General features: G+C 43.0%; 1 protein-coding gene across 1 annotated transcript; it reads right to left on the bottom strand.

Annotated features, from left to right (window-relative positions):
- Positions 1-2,430: 2,430 nt before the first annotated feature.
- LOC138979894 (chymotrypsin-1-like) lies at positions 2,431-12,595 on the bottom strand. The gene is made up of 6 exons (XM_070352658.1): positions 11,808-12,595; positions 11,198-11,441; positions 9,416-9,506; positions 7,766-7,934; positions 7,141-7,295; positions 2,431-4,896 (listed from the first exon to the last, which is right to left on the bottom strand). The coding sequence occupies exons 1-6, from the start codon at positions 11,851-11,853 to the stop codon at positions 4,753-4,755; spliced, it is 849 nt and encodes a 282-aa protein (XP_070208759.1). The 5' UTR covers positions 11,854-12,595; the 3' UTR covers positions 2,431-4,752.
- Between the last annotated feature and the right edge of the window lie 1,289 nt (positions 12,596-13,884).

Here is a 13,884-nt window from a genome sequence, read left to right as displayed (position 1 = left end):
GAAAGAATGTACAGGCAGGCATGAACACATGCGTACACACATTTACACTGCTTGATGTTTTGTATTCAATTTCATGTTGCCAGAGAGAAAATATCCATGCAAGCACACATGCACAGACACGCACATTAGCCATGTATTTTAACTGTCAATTTTGAAAAATTTAATGAAAAGATTCCAATACATTCCACAAGATCAGCTGAGATGCATTGCCTTTTAACCCTTAGGCTGGTTGTTGCGACATATGTCGCGCTACTTTACGTATACTGTCACCTGGTTGTCACGACATATGTCGCGCTACTGACTCGGTCTGTTTGGTCGGTTCCGATTACCTCCCATGGATGCGAAAACCTATATGACTGTTTTTCTTTATTTTTCTCTCTGTTAATTCACCAGTGGCTATGTAACATGTGTTACAGAATTGCACCAGTGTAAGGGTTAACAAGGTGGTTGCACAGTCTACAGAAATTGTGTAATTAAAAATGATTGAATAGTAAGAGCCCAACGAATTCTACAAGATCAGCTATGTTGCACAGCATGTTAACCAGACACTAGCATGGTACATGTACACTGAAGTTTGTTGACTCTCTCTCTCTTGCTTGTTTGCTTACTTGTCGATTGTTTGTTTGCTGGTTCGTTCGTTTAATTTGTTTATCCCAGCGAAGCTGGAGGTATCGCACGAACGCTATACTGTAATCGACTTGAGAAATTTTCATACCGATAATACATGATAAAGGATTCTTTGTGCCCGGCTAGGGGCTACAGTTGAAGATGGAAGTTCACCAAAAATTGGGACCATACTAACAAAAATACGGTGGGTGCAATAGGCGCCCCCATTTTTTTAGCAAACGCCACCCAATGCCGCTTTGGACGGGTAGAAATTCCGTAGTTTCCAAGTCTATGGATAAAGCTCGCGTAAGAAGATTACATCACGTTCGAAAGTCTTTGAACAATTAATGCATCATGACATCATGCCTCCCTGTAGTCTTTTTCTTTCGCGCCGTGTGTGTGTGTGTTCATTTTGTGCACATGTGTTGGTGTTACTGTTTGTGTGTGTGTGTGTGTTTGTTTGTGTGTGTGTGCACGCATGAGTCTGTAGTGTACTCGTGTGTGTGTAAGAAAGAGAGAGAGTGTGTGTGTGTGTGTGAATGTGTGTGTGCATGAGCTTGTGTGTATGTTTGTGTGTGTATATGTGTTTGTTTGTAAAGGTGTGTGTGTCCGTCTGTCTATGTGCGTATTTGTTTGTTTGTTTGCTTAACGCCCAGCCGACCACGAAGGGCCATATCAGGGCGGTGCTGCTTTGACATATAACGTGCGCCACACACAAGACAGAAGTCGCAGCACAGGCTTCATGTCTCACCCAGTCACATTATTCTGACACCGGACCAACCAGTCCTAGCACTAACCCCATAATGCCAGACGCCTGGCGGAGCAGCCACTAGATTGCCAATTTTAAAGTCTTAGGTATGACCCGGCCGGGGTTCGAACCCACGACCTCCCGATCACGGGGCGGACGCCTTACCACTAGGCCAACCGTGCCGGTCTATGTGCGTATGAGTGTGTGTTTAGTGTGTATGAGATTTGTGTGAGTCAGTGTGTGTGCGTGCATGCGTGCGTATGTATGTGTGTGTGGGTGTGTGTCTATTTGTATAAGAGAGAGAGAGTGGGTGTGTGCGTGTGCGTAAGTGTATATGTGTTTGTTTGTAAAGGTGTGTATGTCCGTCTGTCTATATGTGCGTATGGGGGGGTGTTTAGTGTGTATGAAGTGTGTGTGAGTGAGTGTGTAACTTGGGGTGTGTGTGTTTGAGAGAGAGTAAGAGAGAGGTTTGTCTTTTGCTGGGGTATGCAGTGCCTTGGCGTTGCACTTCTACTTAATTTGTCATGTTGTTTTACTTGTTTATCATTTATTAGACATTTGTATTAGAAGTAAGGACCGGTTGTAAGAAAAGGCGTCGTTAAACCTCTCTCCTTGAAAAATAAAGTTCCATCATCATCATCTCTCTCTCAATCAATCAATCAATGAGTCTTATATCGCGCATATTCCGTGGGTACAGTTCTAGGCGCTCTGCAGTGATGCCGTGTGAGATGAAATTTTATACGGCCAGTAGATTGCAGCCATTTCGGCGCATATTTACCTTTCGCGGCCTATTATTCCAAGTCACACGGGTATAGGTAGACAATTATTAACTGTGCCTAAGCAATTTTGCCAGGAAAGACCCTTTTGTCAATCGTGGGATCTTTAACGTGCACACGCAATGTAGTGTACACGGGGGGAGGTTCGGACACCGAATAGAGTCTGCACACAAAGTTGACTCTGTGAAATAAATTTCCGCCGAACCTGGGATCGAACTCACGCTGACAGCGGCCAACTGAATACAAATCCTCTCACTCTCTCTCTCTTTCTCTCTCAATGCTATGATCATGCTCATCAAACAGACGCTTATATAATTAAGTCCAATACCAAAGCAAGCACAGGTTGGCAGGTATCTGACAAGTTTTTTACTGCTGAAAAGACAAACTTTATTCTTGAAACTCTTCATCGCTTTTTTAAGAGAAATGAATAAGAAGTGAAAGAAATGTACAGTTTACATTATTTGCATTGTAGCATCTTCTCAAACTTTATTTCATTTTTGACATCAGAGATTTCACTTTGGAAGAGAAGGCCAAGAAGAGATGGTTGGTTTGTTTAGTTGTTGTCATGTCAAGATGTTGCAACAGTAATCATGTTAAAGGTGCAGTCGTTCCCGTGAACACATTTCGGCTCACCATCTCCGATCTGGCCAGGCTTTTACATTTGTTTGTTTGTTTGTTTGCTTAACGCCCAGCCGACCACGAAGGGCCATAACAGGGCGGTGCTGCTTTGACATAATAACGTGCGCCACACACAAGACAGAAGTCGCAGCACAGGCTTCATGTCTCACCCAGTCACATTATTCTGACACCGGACCAACCAGTCCTAGCACTAACCCCATAATGCCAGACGCCAGGCGGAGCAGCCACTAGATTGCCAATTTTAAAGTCTTTGGTATGACCCGGCCGGGGTTCGAACCCACGACCTCCCGATCACGGGGCAGACGCCTTACCACTGGGCCAACCGTGCCGGTAGGCTTTTACATGGAATAAGACCAGCCCTCCACTTGGACACACACAAATCAACAGCCGGTGTAGGGATATAATTTTAATGTACTAATTTGGCAGATTGACACTATATTGGCTTGTCCTAAATTCTGTCATGAAGAAAATGTCCACTCTGCACAGAAAGCATCCCGGCTGTTGGTTTTTGGCTCACGAAGTGTAGCCTATGCGATCGTAACTTTGTCTGTCTGTGCGTCTGTGCGTGCGTGTGTGTGTGCGTGTGTGTGTATGTCTGTGGTAGAAACTTTAACATTTCCGAGTCTATGTGTGAGTGGTTATCCAAGACTATGGATAAAGCTCGCATAAGATTACGTCACGGTCAAAAGTGTTTGACGTCAATTAATGCATCATGACGGCATGCCTCCCTGTAGTCTTTCTCTCTCGCGTGGTGTGTGTGGTCTCGGTCATTGTTATTTTGAGCGGGCCGAGACTATTTGGCAGTCGTGTCCCTGTAAGTAGGCTACATGCAGACAGACAGATCTAGATCTAGTGTCTCTCTTTCTTGCACAGTGTCACCTAAGCTTACTGTGTGTGTGGGTGTGTATGTGTGACGGAGTGATTGAGTTTGTGTTACTGTTTGTCTATTTCTTACGTGAGCCTTGAAGGCTTCGCCTCTTGTCTTTATTTGGTGTTTAACGTCGTTTTCAACCACCAAGGTTATATCGCGACGGGGAAAGGGGGGAGATGGGATAGAGCCACTTGTTAATTGTTTCTTGTTCACAAAAGCACTAATCAAAAAATTGCTCCAGGGGCTTGCAACGCAGTACAATATATTACCTTACTGGGAGAATGCAAGTTTCCAGTACAAAGGACTTAACATTTCTTACATACTGCTTGACTAAAATCTTTGCAAAAATTGACTATATTCTATACAAGAAACACTTACAAGGGTAAAAGGAGAAACAGAATCCGTTAGTCACCTCTTACGACATGCTGGGGAGCATCGGGTCAATTCTTCCCCCTAGCCCGCGGGGGAAAGGCTGTTGGTTTCTGCTATGTGTCCAAGTGGCGGGAATGGCCTCATCCAGACCTGGGAACCCCTGTTTTGTTCTTGGAGTATTCTCAAACAAACTTGGCGTATTTTCAGAAAAATTAGAGTACATGTACTCCACACGACATTTGAACATCCATGATTCAAACATGCTTCGCAGGCGTCCGTTGCGGCACCGTTAAAACTAAAGATTCTTTCAATGTTTAATGCCAAAAGCTGTCATCATTGATCAAATGCTGAGTTATAAAGTTATTTTTAATCACTAAAATAAACAGTGCCCCAGTAAACAGACAGGGATGCGCTTGTGAAGAAAAATTGTTCTCTTGTAACCGACAGTACTGATCGGCGAAATCGTATGGGTTCCCAGGTCTGCTTATCCCTTATATATAATCCTGGCCAGATCCGAGTCCAACTGTTAACACGAGAAGGAGTGAGCCTTTAACAAGTATAGAGGACATTCGCAGGGCTATAATTTCCACACACCTGCAATGATTAACAGGAAATTCTCCGTAACCATGCTCATTAATTAAAGTGGAGGGATGGTGCTATCCCATGTAAAAGCCTGGCTAGATCTGAGTAGGTGAGCTGAATGATTAACACAGCAAGGACTGTGCCTTTAAGGAACAAAACTACACAGTATAGTGCGCAATCCACTGCCTGTACTGGGACACGCGGGTGAAGACCGCAGGAAAGTTGACGTTGCAGCCCGTGCGGCCCCAGGACAGAACGCCGACCAACACGCCTGAACACTGGAGAGGGGCACCGCTGTCATTCTGGAAAGTCAACATAAACTTTTAGATGGCAGGTAGTGAGTGAGTGCTTTGAACTTCTTTTTTTTTTTGGGGGGGGGGGGGGGGTTCTATTTGGTATTTCTGATTGTCCTTGCGGGGGGGGGGGGGGGGGGATACCCTAAAATAAATTCGGGGGGAGGGGGGGTATGTCTTGTCTTTGGGAGGTTCTCTCCAGGAAATTCAGCTGCAATCCCTGGCGATAGGGTGCAGCGAGAGAGAGAAAAAATCCTGCATGCTTATACGTGTTTTCTAAGGCATGAGGCTTTCATGTGTCCTTATTCAAACTGTGAACATGCATTATAAATTAAGAAAGTGAGATTAGTCTTGCACACATCATCAGATGTTTAAAACAAGTCGCGTAAGGCGAAATTACTACATTTAGTCAAGCTGTGGAACTCGCAGAATGAAACTGAACGCACTGCATTTTTTCACAATGACCGTAGTCCGCCGCTTGTGCAAAACGGAGTGAAACTGACGAGCCTGTTCAGCGCTGTAGTGGTTTCGCTGTGCTGCATAGCACGCTTTTCTGTACCTCTCTTCGTTTTAACTTTCTGAGCGTGTTTTTAATCCAAACATATCATATCTACATGTATATGTTTTTGGAATCAGGAACCGACAAGGAATAAGATGAAATTGTTTTTAAATCGATTTCGGAAATTTAATTTTGATCATAATTTTTATATTTTTAATTTTCAGAGCTTGTTTTTAATCCAAATATAACATATTTATATGTTTTTGGAATCAGGAAATGATGTAGAATAAGATGAACGTAAATTTGGATCGTTTTATATTAAAAAAATAAGTATTACAATTTTCAGATTTTTAATGACCAAAGTCATTAATTAATTTTTAAGCCACCAAGCTGAAATGCAATACCGAAGTCCGGCCTTCGTCGAAGATTGCTTTACACAAATTTCAATCAATTTGATTGAAAAATGAGGGTGTGACAGTGCCGCCTCAACTTTTACAAAAAGCCGGATATGACGTCATCAAAAGTATTTATCGAAAAAATGAAAAAAACGTCCGGGGATATCATTCCCAGGAACTCTCATGTCAAATTTCATAAAGATCGGTCCAGTAGTTTGGTCTGAATCACTCTACACACACACATGCACACACACACACACATACACCACGACCCTCAATCAATCAATCAATCAATGAGGCTTATATCGCGCATATTCCGTGGGTACAGTTCTAGGCGCTCTGCAGTGATGCCGTGTGAGATGAAATTTTATACGGCCAGTAATTGCAGCCATTTCGGCGCATATTTACCTTTCACGGCCTATTATTCCAAGTCACACGGGTATAAGTAGACAATTATTAACTGTGCCTAAGCAATTTTTGCCAGGAAAGACCCTTTTGTCAATCGTGGGATCTTTAACGTGCACACCCAATGTAGTGTACACGGGGGGGAGTTCGGACACCGAAGAGAGTCTGCACACAAATTTGACTCTGAAATAAATTTCCGCCGAACCTGGGATCGAACTCACGCTGACAGCGGCCAACTGAATACAAATCCAGCGCGCTACCAACTGAGCAATATCCCCGCCCTCGTCTCAATTCCCCCTCTATGTTAAAGTGTCTGACGTCAATTAATGCATCATGACGGCATGCCTCCCTGTAGTCTTTCTCTCTCGCGTGGTGTGTGTGGTCTCGGTCATTGTTATTTTGAGCGGGCCGAGACTATTTGGCAGTCGTGTCCCTGTAAGTAGGCTACATGCAGACAGACAGATCTAGATCTAGTGTCTCTCTTTCTTGCACAGTGTCACCTAAGCTTACTGTGTGTGTGGGTGTGTATGTGTGACGGAGTGATTGAGTTTGTGTTACTGTTTGTCTATTTCTTACGTGAGGTTTCTATAACCCACCGAACTGTGACATGGATTACAGGATCTTTCTGTGCGCACTTGGTCTTGTGCTTGCGTGTACACACGAAGGGGGGATAAGGCACTAGCAGGTATGCACATAAGTTGACCTGGAAATCGGAAAAATCTCCACCCTTAACCAACCAGACGCGGTCAGGATTCGAACCCATGAGCTTCCACTTATGAGGTCGGCGTCTTATCCACTAGTACAGCTGTTATGATGTTCAACATAACTTGCTCCCGTCATGTACAGCTGTTATGATGTTCAACATAACTTGCTCCCGTCATGTACAGCTGTTATGATGTTCAACATAACTTGCTCCCGTCATGTACAGCTGTTATGATGTTCAACATAACTTACATCACAAGGCCCTGCAGGGGGTTGTAAGGAACAGACGTGTGTTGGAAGGATGACTTCCGATGGCTCTCTGCCGTCTTCATAATGTTGGTTACAGTCGCTGTTGCTTAGCACCGTGGTGTCCATCGACAACAACACATTTGAACGCTCTCCATTTGCTGAAGATGGAAAGGATACAAGTTACAAACAATACAATTAGGAAAAGAATACATGCTACTTTTGGCACACATGGTTTTAGTTAAGTTTTTTCTTTCTTTTCTTTGAATTTGCACAAATGTCAGACCATTTGACCTACAAAACTGCCACTTTGTGGGGTGGTCATGCGTAAGCTGCAGTTAATGTACACCATATGTGAAGTAATTCGGGCAAAAGATGTGGAAGTTATTAGCATTTTTGTAGATTGCATTTTTGGGGGGTAACCCTGTACATACAGCAGTTACGCCCCCTCATTCCTGCTAAAGAAATAAACGCAATGTTGTAAAATAAATTTTAAAAAATGAAAAATATGTATGTATTGCTGTGCATCTGACTTTACGGCAAGTGTATGATTGACAGGGCTGCAAAAGTCGTTAATTGGGAGGGGGGGGGGGGGGGGTCAGCGGGTCTGATAAGGTGGCTTCCACAGTACCGGAGGTTCGCCCCCATCCAACCAGGTTACACTTGTGATGCGTGAAGTCATCTCCAGGCGCAGCCAATGCGAGACTGCTCACGTGCGAGTTGAAGGTCAAGGCAGAGGTCATATGCAATATAGCAAGGTCTCCGGGTATGCCTGGTGAGTGTCGTTGAAATTCAGGGTACTACGTGTATGACAAAATTGGAAAAAAAGTTAAAATGAAACAAGAAATAAGCTAACAAATTCAGGTGAATAAAATTATTTATCTTATGGATCATATGTCTTATGTTTTATTCATGAATAATGATGACAAAAAAGACATGTTTATAATTTTCATTGGAGACAAATAATGAAAATAGAATGCATTTCTTGTTACAGTCAAACCTGTCTATAAGTTATCTCTAGTATAACGACCACCCAAGGGACCAATCAATAGTGGTCGGTCGCTGTGGAAAGGTGAATTATATAGACAGGGATAGCCAAATCTTAAAAATAATACTCGCCAGCCGGGCGAGTAACTTCAAGAAAGCCACCAGCCCGTTACACACCACAGTTGATCTGCAGTTTTTATATGGCTTTGAAAATTGATAGTACAACCAAAGTGTTCCATTTGACCAGAATTGTCACTTGCCAGCCGGGCGAGTTGCCAGGCGGTTTTTACTAGCCCGGCAGATTTTTAACTTGCCCCTGGCGATCTGGCGGACGATTTGGCCATCCCTGTATAGAAGAAAAAACTCATCGAGGATCCTTTGGATGGTCGGAATGGGCAGCTGGTGGTCCTATAGATGAATTGCAAAGATAACTCTGTTGTGTTAGTATGGGTTGTGAAAGAGTAAATACCCTTGCTTTTACTGGGATAAACAATAGAGGGGCCAATCACTGGCGAGAGGTGTGTTTATTTACACATGTCGACAGAAGTACGTGTGAATTTATTTGTCCAAGAAAAAACAAGGGTAGTGACTCTTTCACAACTTATACAAACCCCACAGAGTTATTTCCGTACATTGTCTATTGAGAAGCGGTCGCCAGGGCAGGTTCAACTCTACTAATATCAAACCCTGAAGTAAATTAAACTATAACATGATCAATAGTTTCACGAGTAAGTGATAGAAGAATATATATATATATATAATCTTCTATTTGTCCTCTCAGCCCCCTGACCCCCTCCCTTATTGTGTTACCACCAAATTATTCTTAAAATTTTGCATTTGCTTATTTCATTGGGTACAAATCATATTAGTATTTGATGGGCACAGTTGCCTAGTGAATAAGACATCAGCCTCCTAATCGAAAGGTCGTGAGTTCAAATCGCGGCCGCTGTGTGGTTAGGGGTGGACATTTTTCCAATCTCCCAGGTCAACTTATGTGCAGACCTGTGTGTACACGCGCACGGAAAAGATCCTGTAATCCATGTCAGAGCCGGTTCGGTGGGTTAACAAAATACGAAAATACCAATCATGCGAATCCCCCCTAAAGCGGCGTATGGCTGCCTGAAAGGCGGGGTAAAACAGTCATACACATAAAAACTCACTTGTGCAAAAAAAAAGAGTGAACATGGGAGTTTCACCTTATGAACAAAGAAGAAGATACATATTAGTAGTTTATAAAAGTTCCATTGATGTGAGGCAAATAACAAGATGTATTTTTTAAATGAGAAATACTCACAACAATGAATTGTCCGACATCCCTGTAGACTTCAAAGTCATCAGACTCATGAAGACGGTGCACGCCTGCTACTACCCGGAATGGTACGCCGCTAGTGAAAGAATGCACAATACTCTTCTTAGCACACAACTAAGATTGCAGTCAGCAATATTTGGAATACTGAACTCTCATTAGCCCTTTCAGCCACGTGTTCCACTTCTTGATGTCAAGCTTTTATATATATAAACAGGGATCGCGTTTACGCACGATTTTTGCGTATTTGACGCATTTTAAAAGTCGCTGACGCGTTTTTTTCGCCGCGCCGCGTAAGCCATACGCAAAAATATTGTAACTTTTTCTTGTCTTCACGCAGCGCTTTTGCTCTGACTTAATAATCACCCGATCCTGAAACTGACTATAGGGCTCGAGAAGTGACGACACACATGAAATCTGCGCGTCAAAACTAAAGTCCGTTTCTTTTTGCATCGAAGTATCGCAAACGAACGTAACGAGGGTATTACCAGATAATGTCTTGTCGGATAATGAAACAGACATTAGCTGCTCTCCCATCTCGCGCTTCCAAAAGGCGGAAAGTGTGTCTAGTCGTATTAGAGCGGGAAACAAACTCGCAAGGCCCGAAGGTTGGAGACAGCAGGGGTGTTATTCGACAGGCGTGCGCGGAGTTCGACAGGAAAACTCGCCGTATTTAGGTAAGGAGTGTCTTTAAGTCTTTCGTGCGTGTTTTGTTTGTGTCTGTACTTGTTTTCGTAGTACGCAAAAATATTGGTCCGTGACGCGTTTTTTTCGTTTCGTTGCGTATGACTTACGCGTTTTTTTAAAAAGCTAGCGCGATCCCTGTATATACATAGACAAAATACAGGCTCTTACTAGCACATGCTCAGCAGTTAACAATATGGGATGCTGAACTGCTATTAACCCTTTCAGGCATGCGTTCCACTTCTAGATGTCTAGTACGTAGCAGACTTTTATAGATAAAATACTCTTCTTAGCACACGCTCAGCAGTCAACATAATGGGATGATGAACTCCAATGAACACTTTCAGCCCCATGCGTTCCCCTTCTAGACTGCTGGCAGAATTAGTTTTGTACTGCCAGACCCGCATGTGTAGATGTAATCTTTGCGTTTCAAGTGACAAGCCTATGAATTTTGATACAAATGTCTGTGTGTACATGTGCAACATTCAGATAATAAAGTTGACAATATTGAATGGAATTAATCTTAGTTTCGGTATTCAACTGCTTGTATGTTATAGACTAGTCGACTAATTAAATTGTGTTTTGTTGTTTGCTCCCGGCAATGTTTGCTTGTTTTAAAGATGAAAGCTAAATTAATGTCTTTCTTTTATTTGACAAGTAAACCAAGTGATGTCAGGGCTGAGATACGCTGTTTTTTGTTTTTTTTGTTGTTGTTTTTTTTGTCTTTACACTTGCTCCCTTGTCCCGTTGTGCTCTCACACCGCCCCGTCCCTGTACTCGCTGCTCCAACCACCTCTGAATTTCGTTCCGCTGCCAGACTTGTCGATGTTACAGACGCTCCAGGGGGGGATGTCGGGTCGCTGCGGCAGGCTACCCTCGGAAGATGACACTGCACCTCTGCCGAGTCACCTCGACGGTGTTCAATAGCGGGTCTGTCCCGAGCTAACGGACGCAGCCCACTACCTACTATGCCCCCTACAAACGACATTGACTTAAGTCGCGGAGCCAGTGAGATACGCTGTTGATAAATTGCGATTGTAATGGTCTAATTAGCAAAAATACATCTAATCACCAATTTTCTCTTACGTGTGATTCCAAGCTACACAGTGGGCGGCTGTCAGGATTGTCCTAGGGGAGATAATTGTGCCGCCACAGCTGTGCTCCCAGTTGCCTTCCTTCAACAACTGGATGCTGACCATGTATGGATGTTGTCCATAGAATGCAACGTCTCCATGGATGATCAGTTGGGATGCATTGTTTTCATCCAGGTAAATTCCATGGTAGATGTCGTCCGTCTTCGTCTTTATGTGGTCTGGTTTTGTGAGGCACACTTATTTTCCAAAGACAAAAATGCAAGTGAAGTATATTGAACATGAAAATGAAATATGCAGTTCAAGAATCTTTAACGAGGCAAAGATAAATGAAAGACTTAGCAATCATTTGAAAAAAAGTTGTTCATTAGAAGCTGTGTGGTATATTCTCCAAAATATATAATCTAAATATTAGAGGAATTTGGTTTGAAATCATTCACTAACAACACAAACACACGCACCACAGCACACACATACATATATACACAAACAAACACACACGTACCACAGCGCACACACACACACACCACAGCGCACACACACACACACACATATCCAAACTTGCCTACAGAGTCAATATAAAACAACAAGTTCCATTGCCATACCAATATTCAGCATCAGCAAACAGCAGAGAATTCCTCCAAAATCCATCTTAAAGATAAACTCTGGTAAACACCAAATGTGTACATGTGAGAGCACAAATGTCAGCACTTATACTGCACTTCCTTCTACTGTACAAAGAAGAATCAATTGTCTCACAAGGCAACAAACTCGGTCATGACGCACAAGTAGAGTTGTTCAACAAAGCCATAAACACTAATGACCCTCCTATTAAAGATGCTATCACTGACGGATTCTACGGTGTACTCCTACTTGACCATTTCTCACACCCCCCCCCCCCTTCAATGACCAACCCCACACCTTTAATTTCTTATTATTAAATACATGCACATACTGAGTAGTCCAAATAGGTGAACTGTTGTCATTAGGACATATGAAGTAATTTAGTCAACAGATGTAGAAGTTAACAGCATTTTTGTGGGTTGCATTTTTGGGGGGTCACCCTGTATGAATGTACATGACAGCACAAAATTCCTTTGTCAGTGTTTCGTGGGAACCTCAATCAAATTGAAAATGAAAGGACGATTTAGATGTTCTTATTTTTATAACCTGTCGCACTTCTTACGTCATTTGCACAATGGTCTGACTTTAGTGCAATTTCCAAAAAAGTTTTCATATTCGGGGATCGACTCAACAGTATGATCGACTCAAGAGTATGATCCACTCAACAGTATGATCCACTCAACAGTATGATCCACTCAACAGTGTGATCCACTCAACAGTATGATCCACTCAACAGTATGATCCACTCAACAGTGTGATCCACTCAACAGTGTGATCCACTCAACAGTATGATCCACTCAACAGTGTGATCCACTCAACAGTGTGATGCACTCAACAGTATGATCCACTCAACAGTGTGATCCACTCAACAGTATGATCCACTCAACAGTGTGATCCACTCAACAGTGTGATCCACTCAACAGTATGATCCACTCAACAGTATGATCCACTCAACAGTGTGATCCACTCAACAGTATGATCCACTCAACAGTATGATTCACTCAACAGTATGATCCACTCAACAGTGTGATCCACTCAACAGTATGATCCACTCAACAGTGTGATCCACTCAACAGTGTGATCCACTCAACAGTATGATCCACTCAACAGTGTGATCCACTCAACAGTATGATCCACTCAACAGTGTGATCCACTCAACAGTGTGATCCACTCAACAGTATGATCCACTCAACAGTATGATCCACTCAACAGTATGATCCACTCAACAGTATGATCCACTCAACAGTATGATCCACTCAACAGTGTGATCCACTCAACAGTGTGATCCACTCAACAGTATGATCCACTCAACAGTGTGATCGACTCAACAGTGTGATCCACTCAACAGTATGATCCACTCAACGGTATGATCCACTCAACAGTATGATCCACTCAACAGTGTGATCGACTCAACAGTGTGATCCACTCAACAGTATGATCCACTCAACGGTATGATCCACTCAACAGTGTGATCCACTCAACAGTATGATCGACTCAACAGTGTGATCCACTCAACAGTATGATCCACTCAACAGTGTGATCCACTCAACAGTATGATCCACTCAACAGTATGATCCACTCAACAGTGTGATCCACTCAACAGTATGATCCACTCAACAGTGTGATCCACTCAACAGTATGATCCACTCAACAGTGTGATCCACTCAACAGTATGATCCACTCAACAGTATGATCCACTCAACAGTGTGATCCACTCAACAGTGTGATCCACTCAACAGTATGATCCACTCAACAGTGTGATCCATTCAACAGTGTGATCCACTCAACAGTGTGATCCACTCAACAGTGTGATCCACTCAACAGTATGATCCACTCAACAGTGTGATCCACTCAACAGTGTGATCCACTCAACAGTATGATCCACTCAACAGTGTGATCCACTCAACAGTATGATCCACTCAACAGTATGATCCACTCAACAGTATGATCCACTCAACAGTGTGACATTGACATTTGACATGTTGAGCGGTAGCCAAACTAACCCGATTTAAGCCCCTCAGATTGTTACCTTTGGGGTTATTTGAAGGACCTAGTATA

Source organism: Littorina saxatilis, linkage group LG11, assembly GCF_037325665.1.
Source record: "Littorina saxatilis isolate snail1 linkage group LG11, US_GU_Lsax_2.0, whole genome shotgun sequence".
NCBI classification, from domain to species: domain Eukaryota; kingdom Metazoa; phylum Mollusca; class Gastropoda; order Littorinimorpha; family Littorinidae; genus Littorina; species Littorina saxatilis.
Note: the sequence above shows the minus strand (reverse complement) of the source record. Positions and strands in the feature narration are given on the sequence as shown.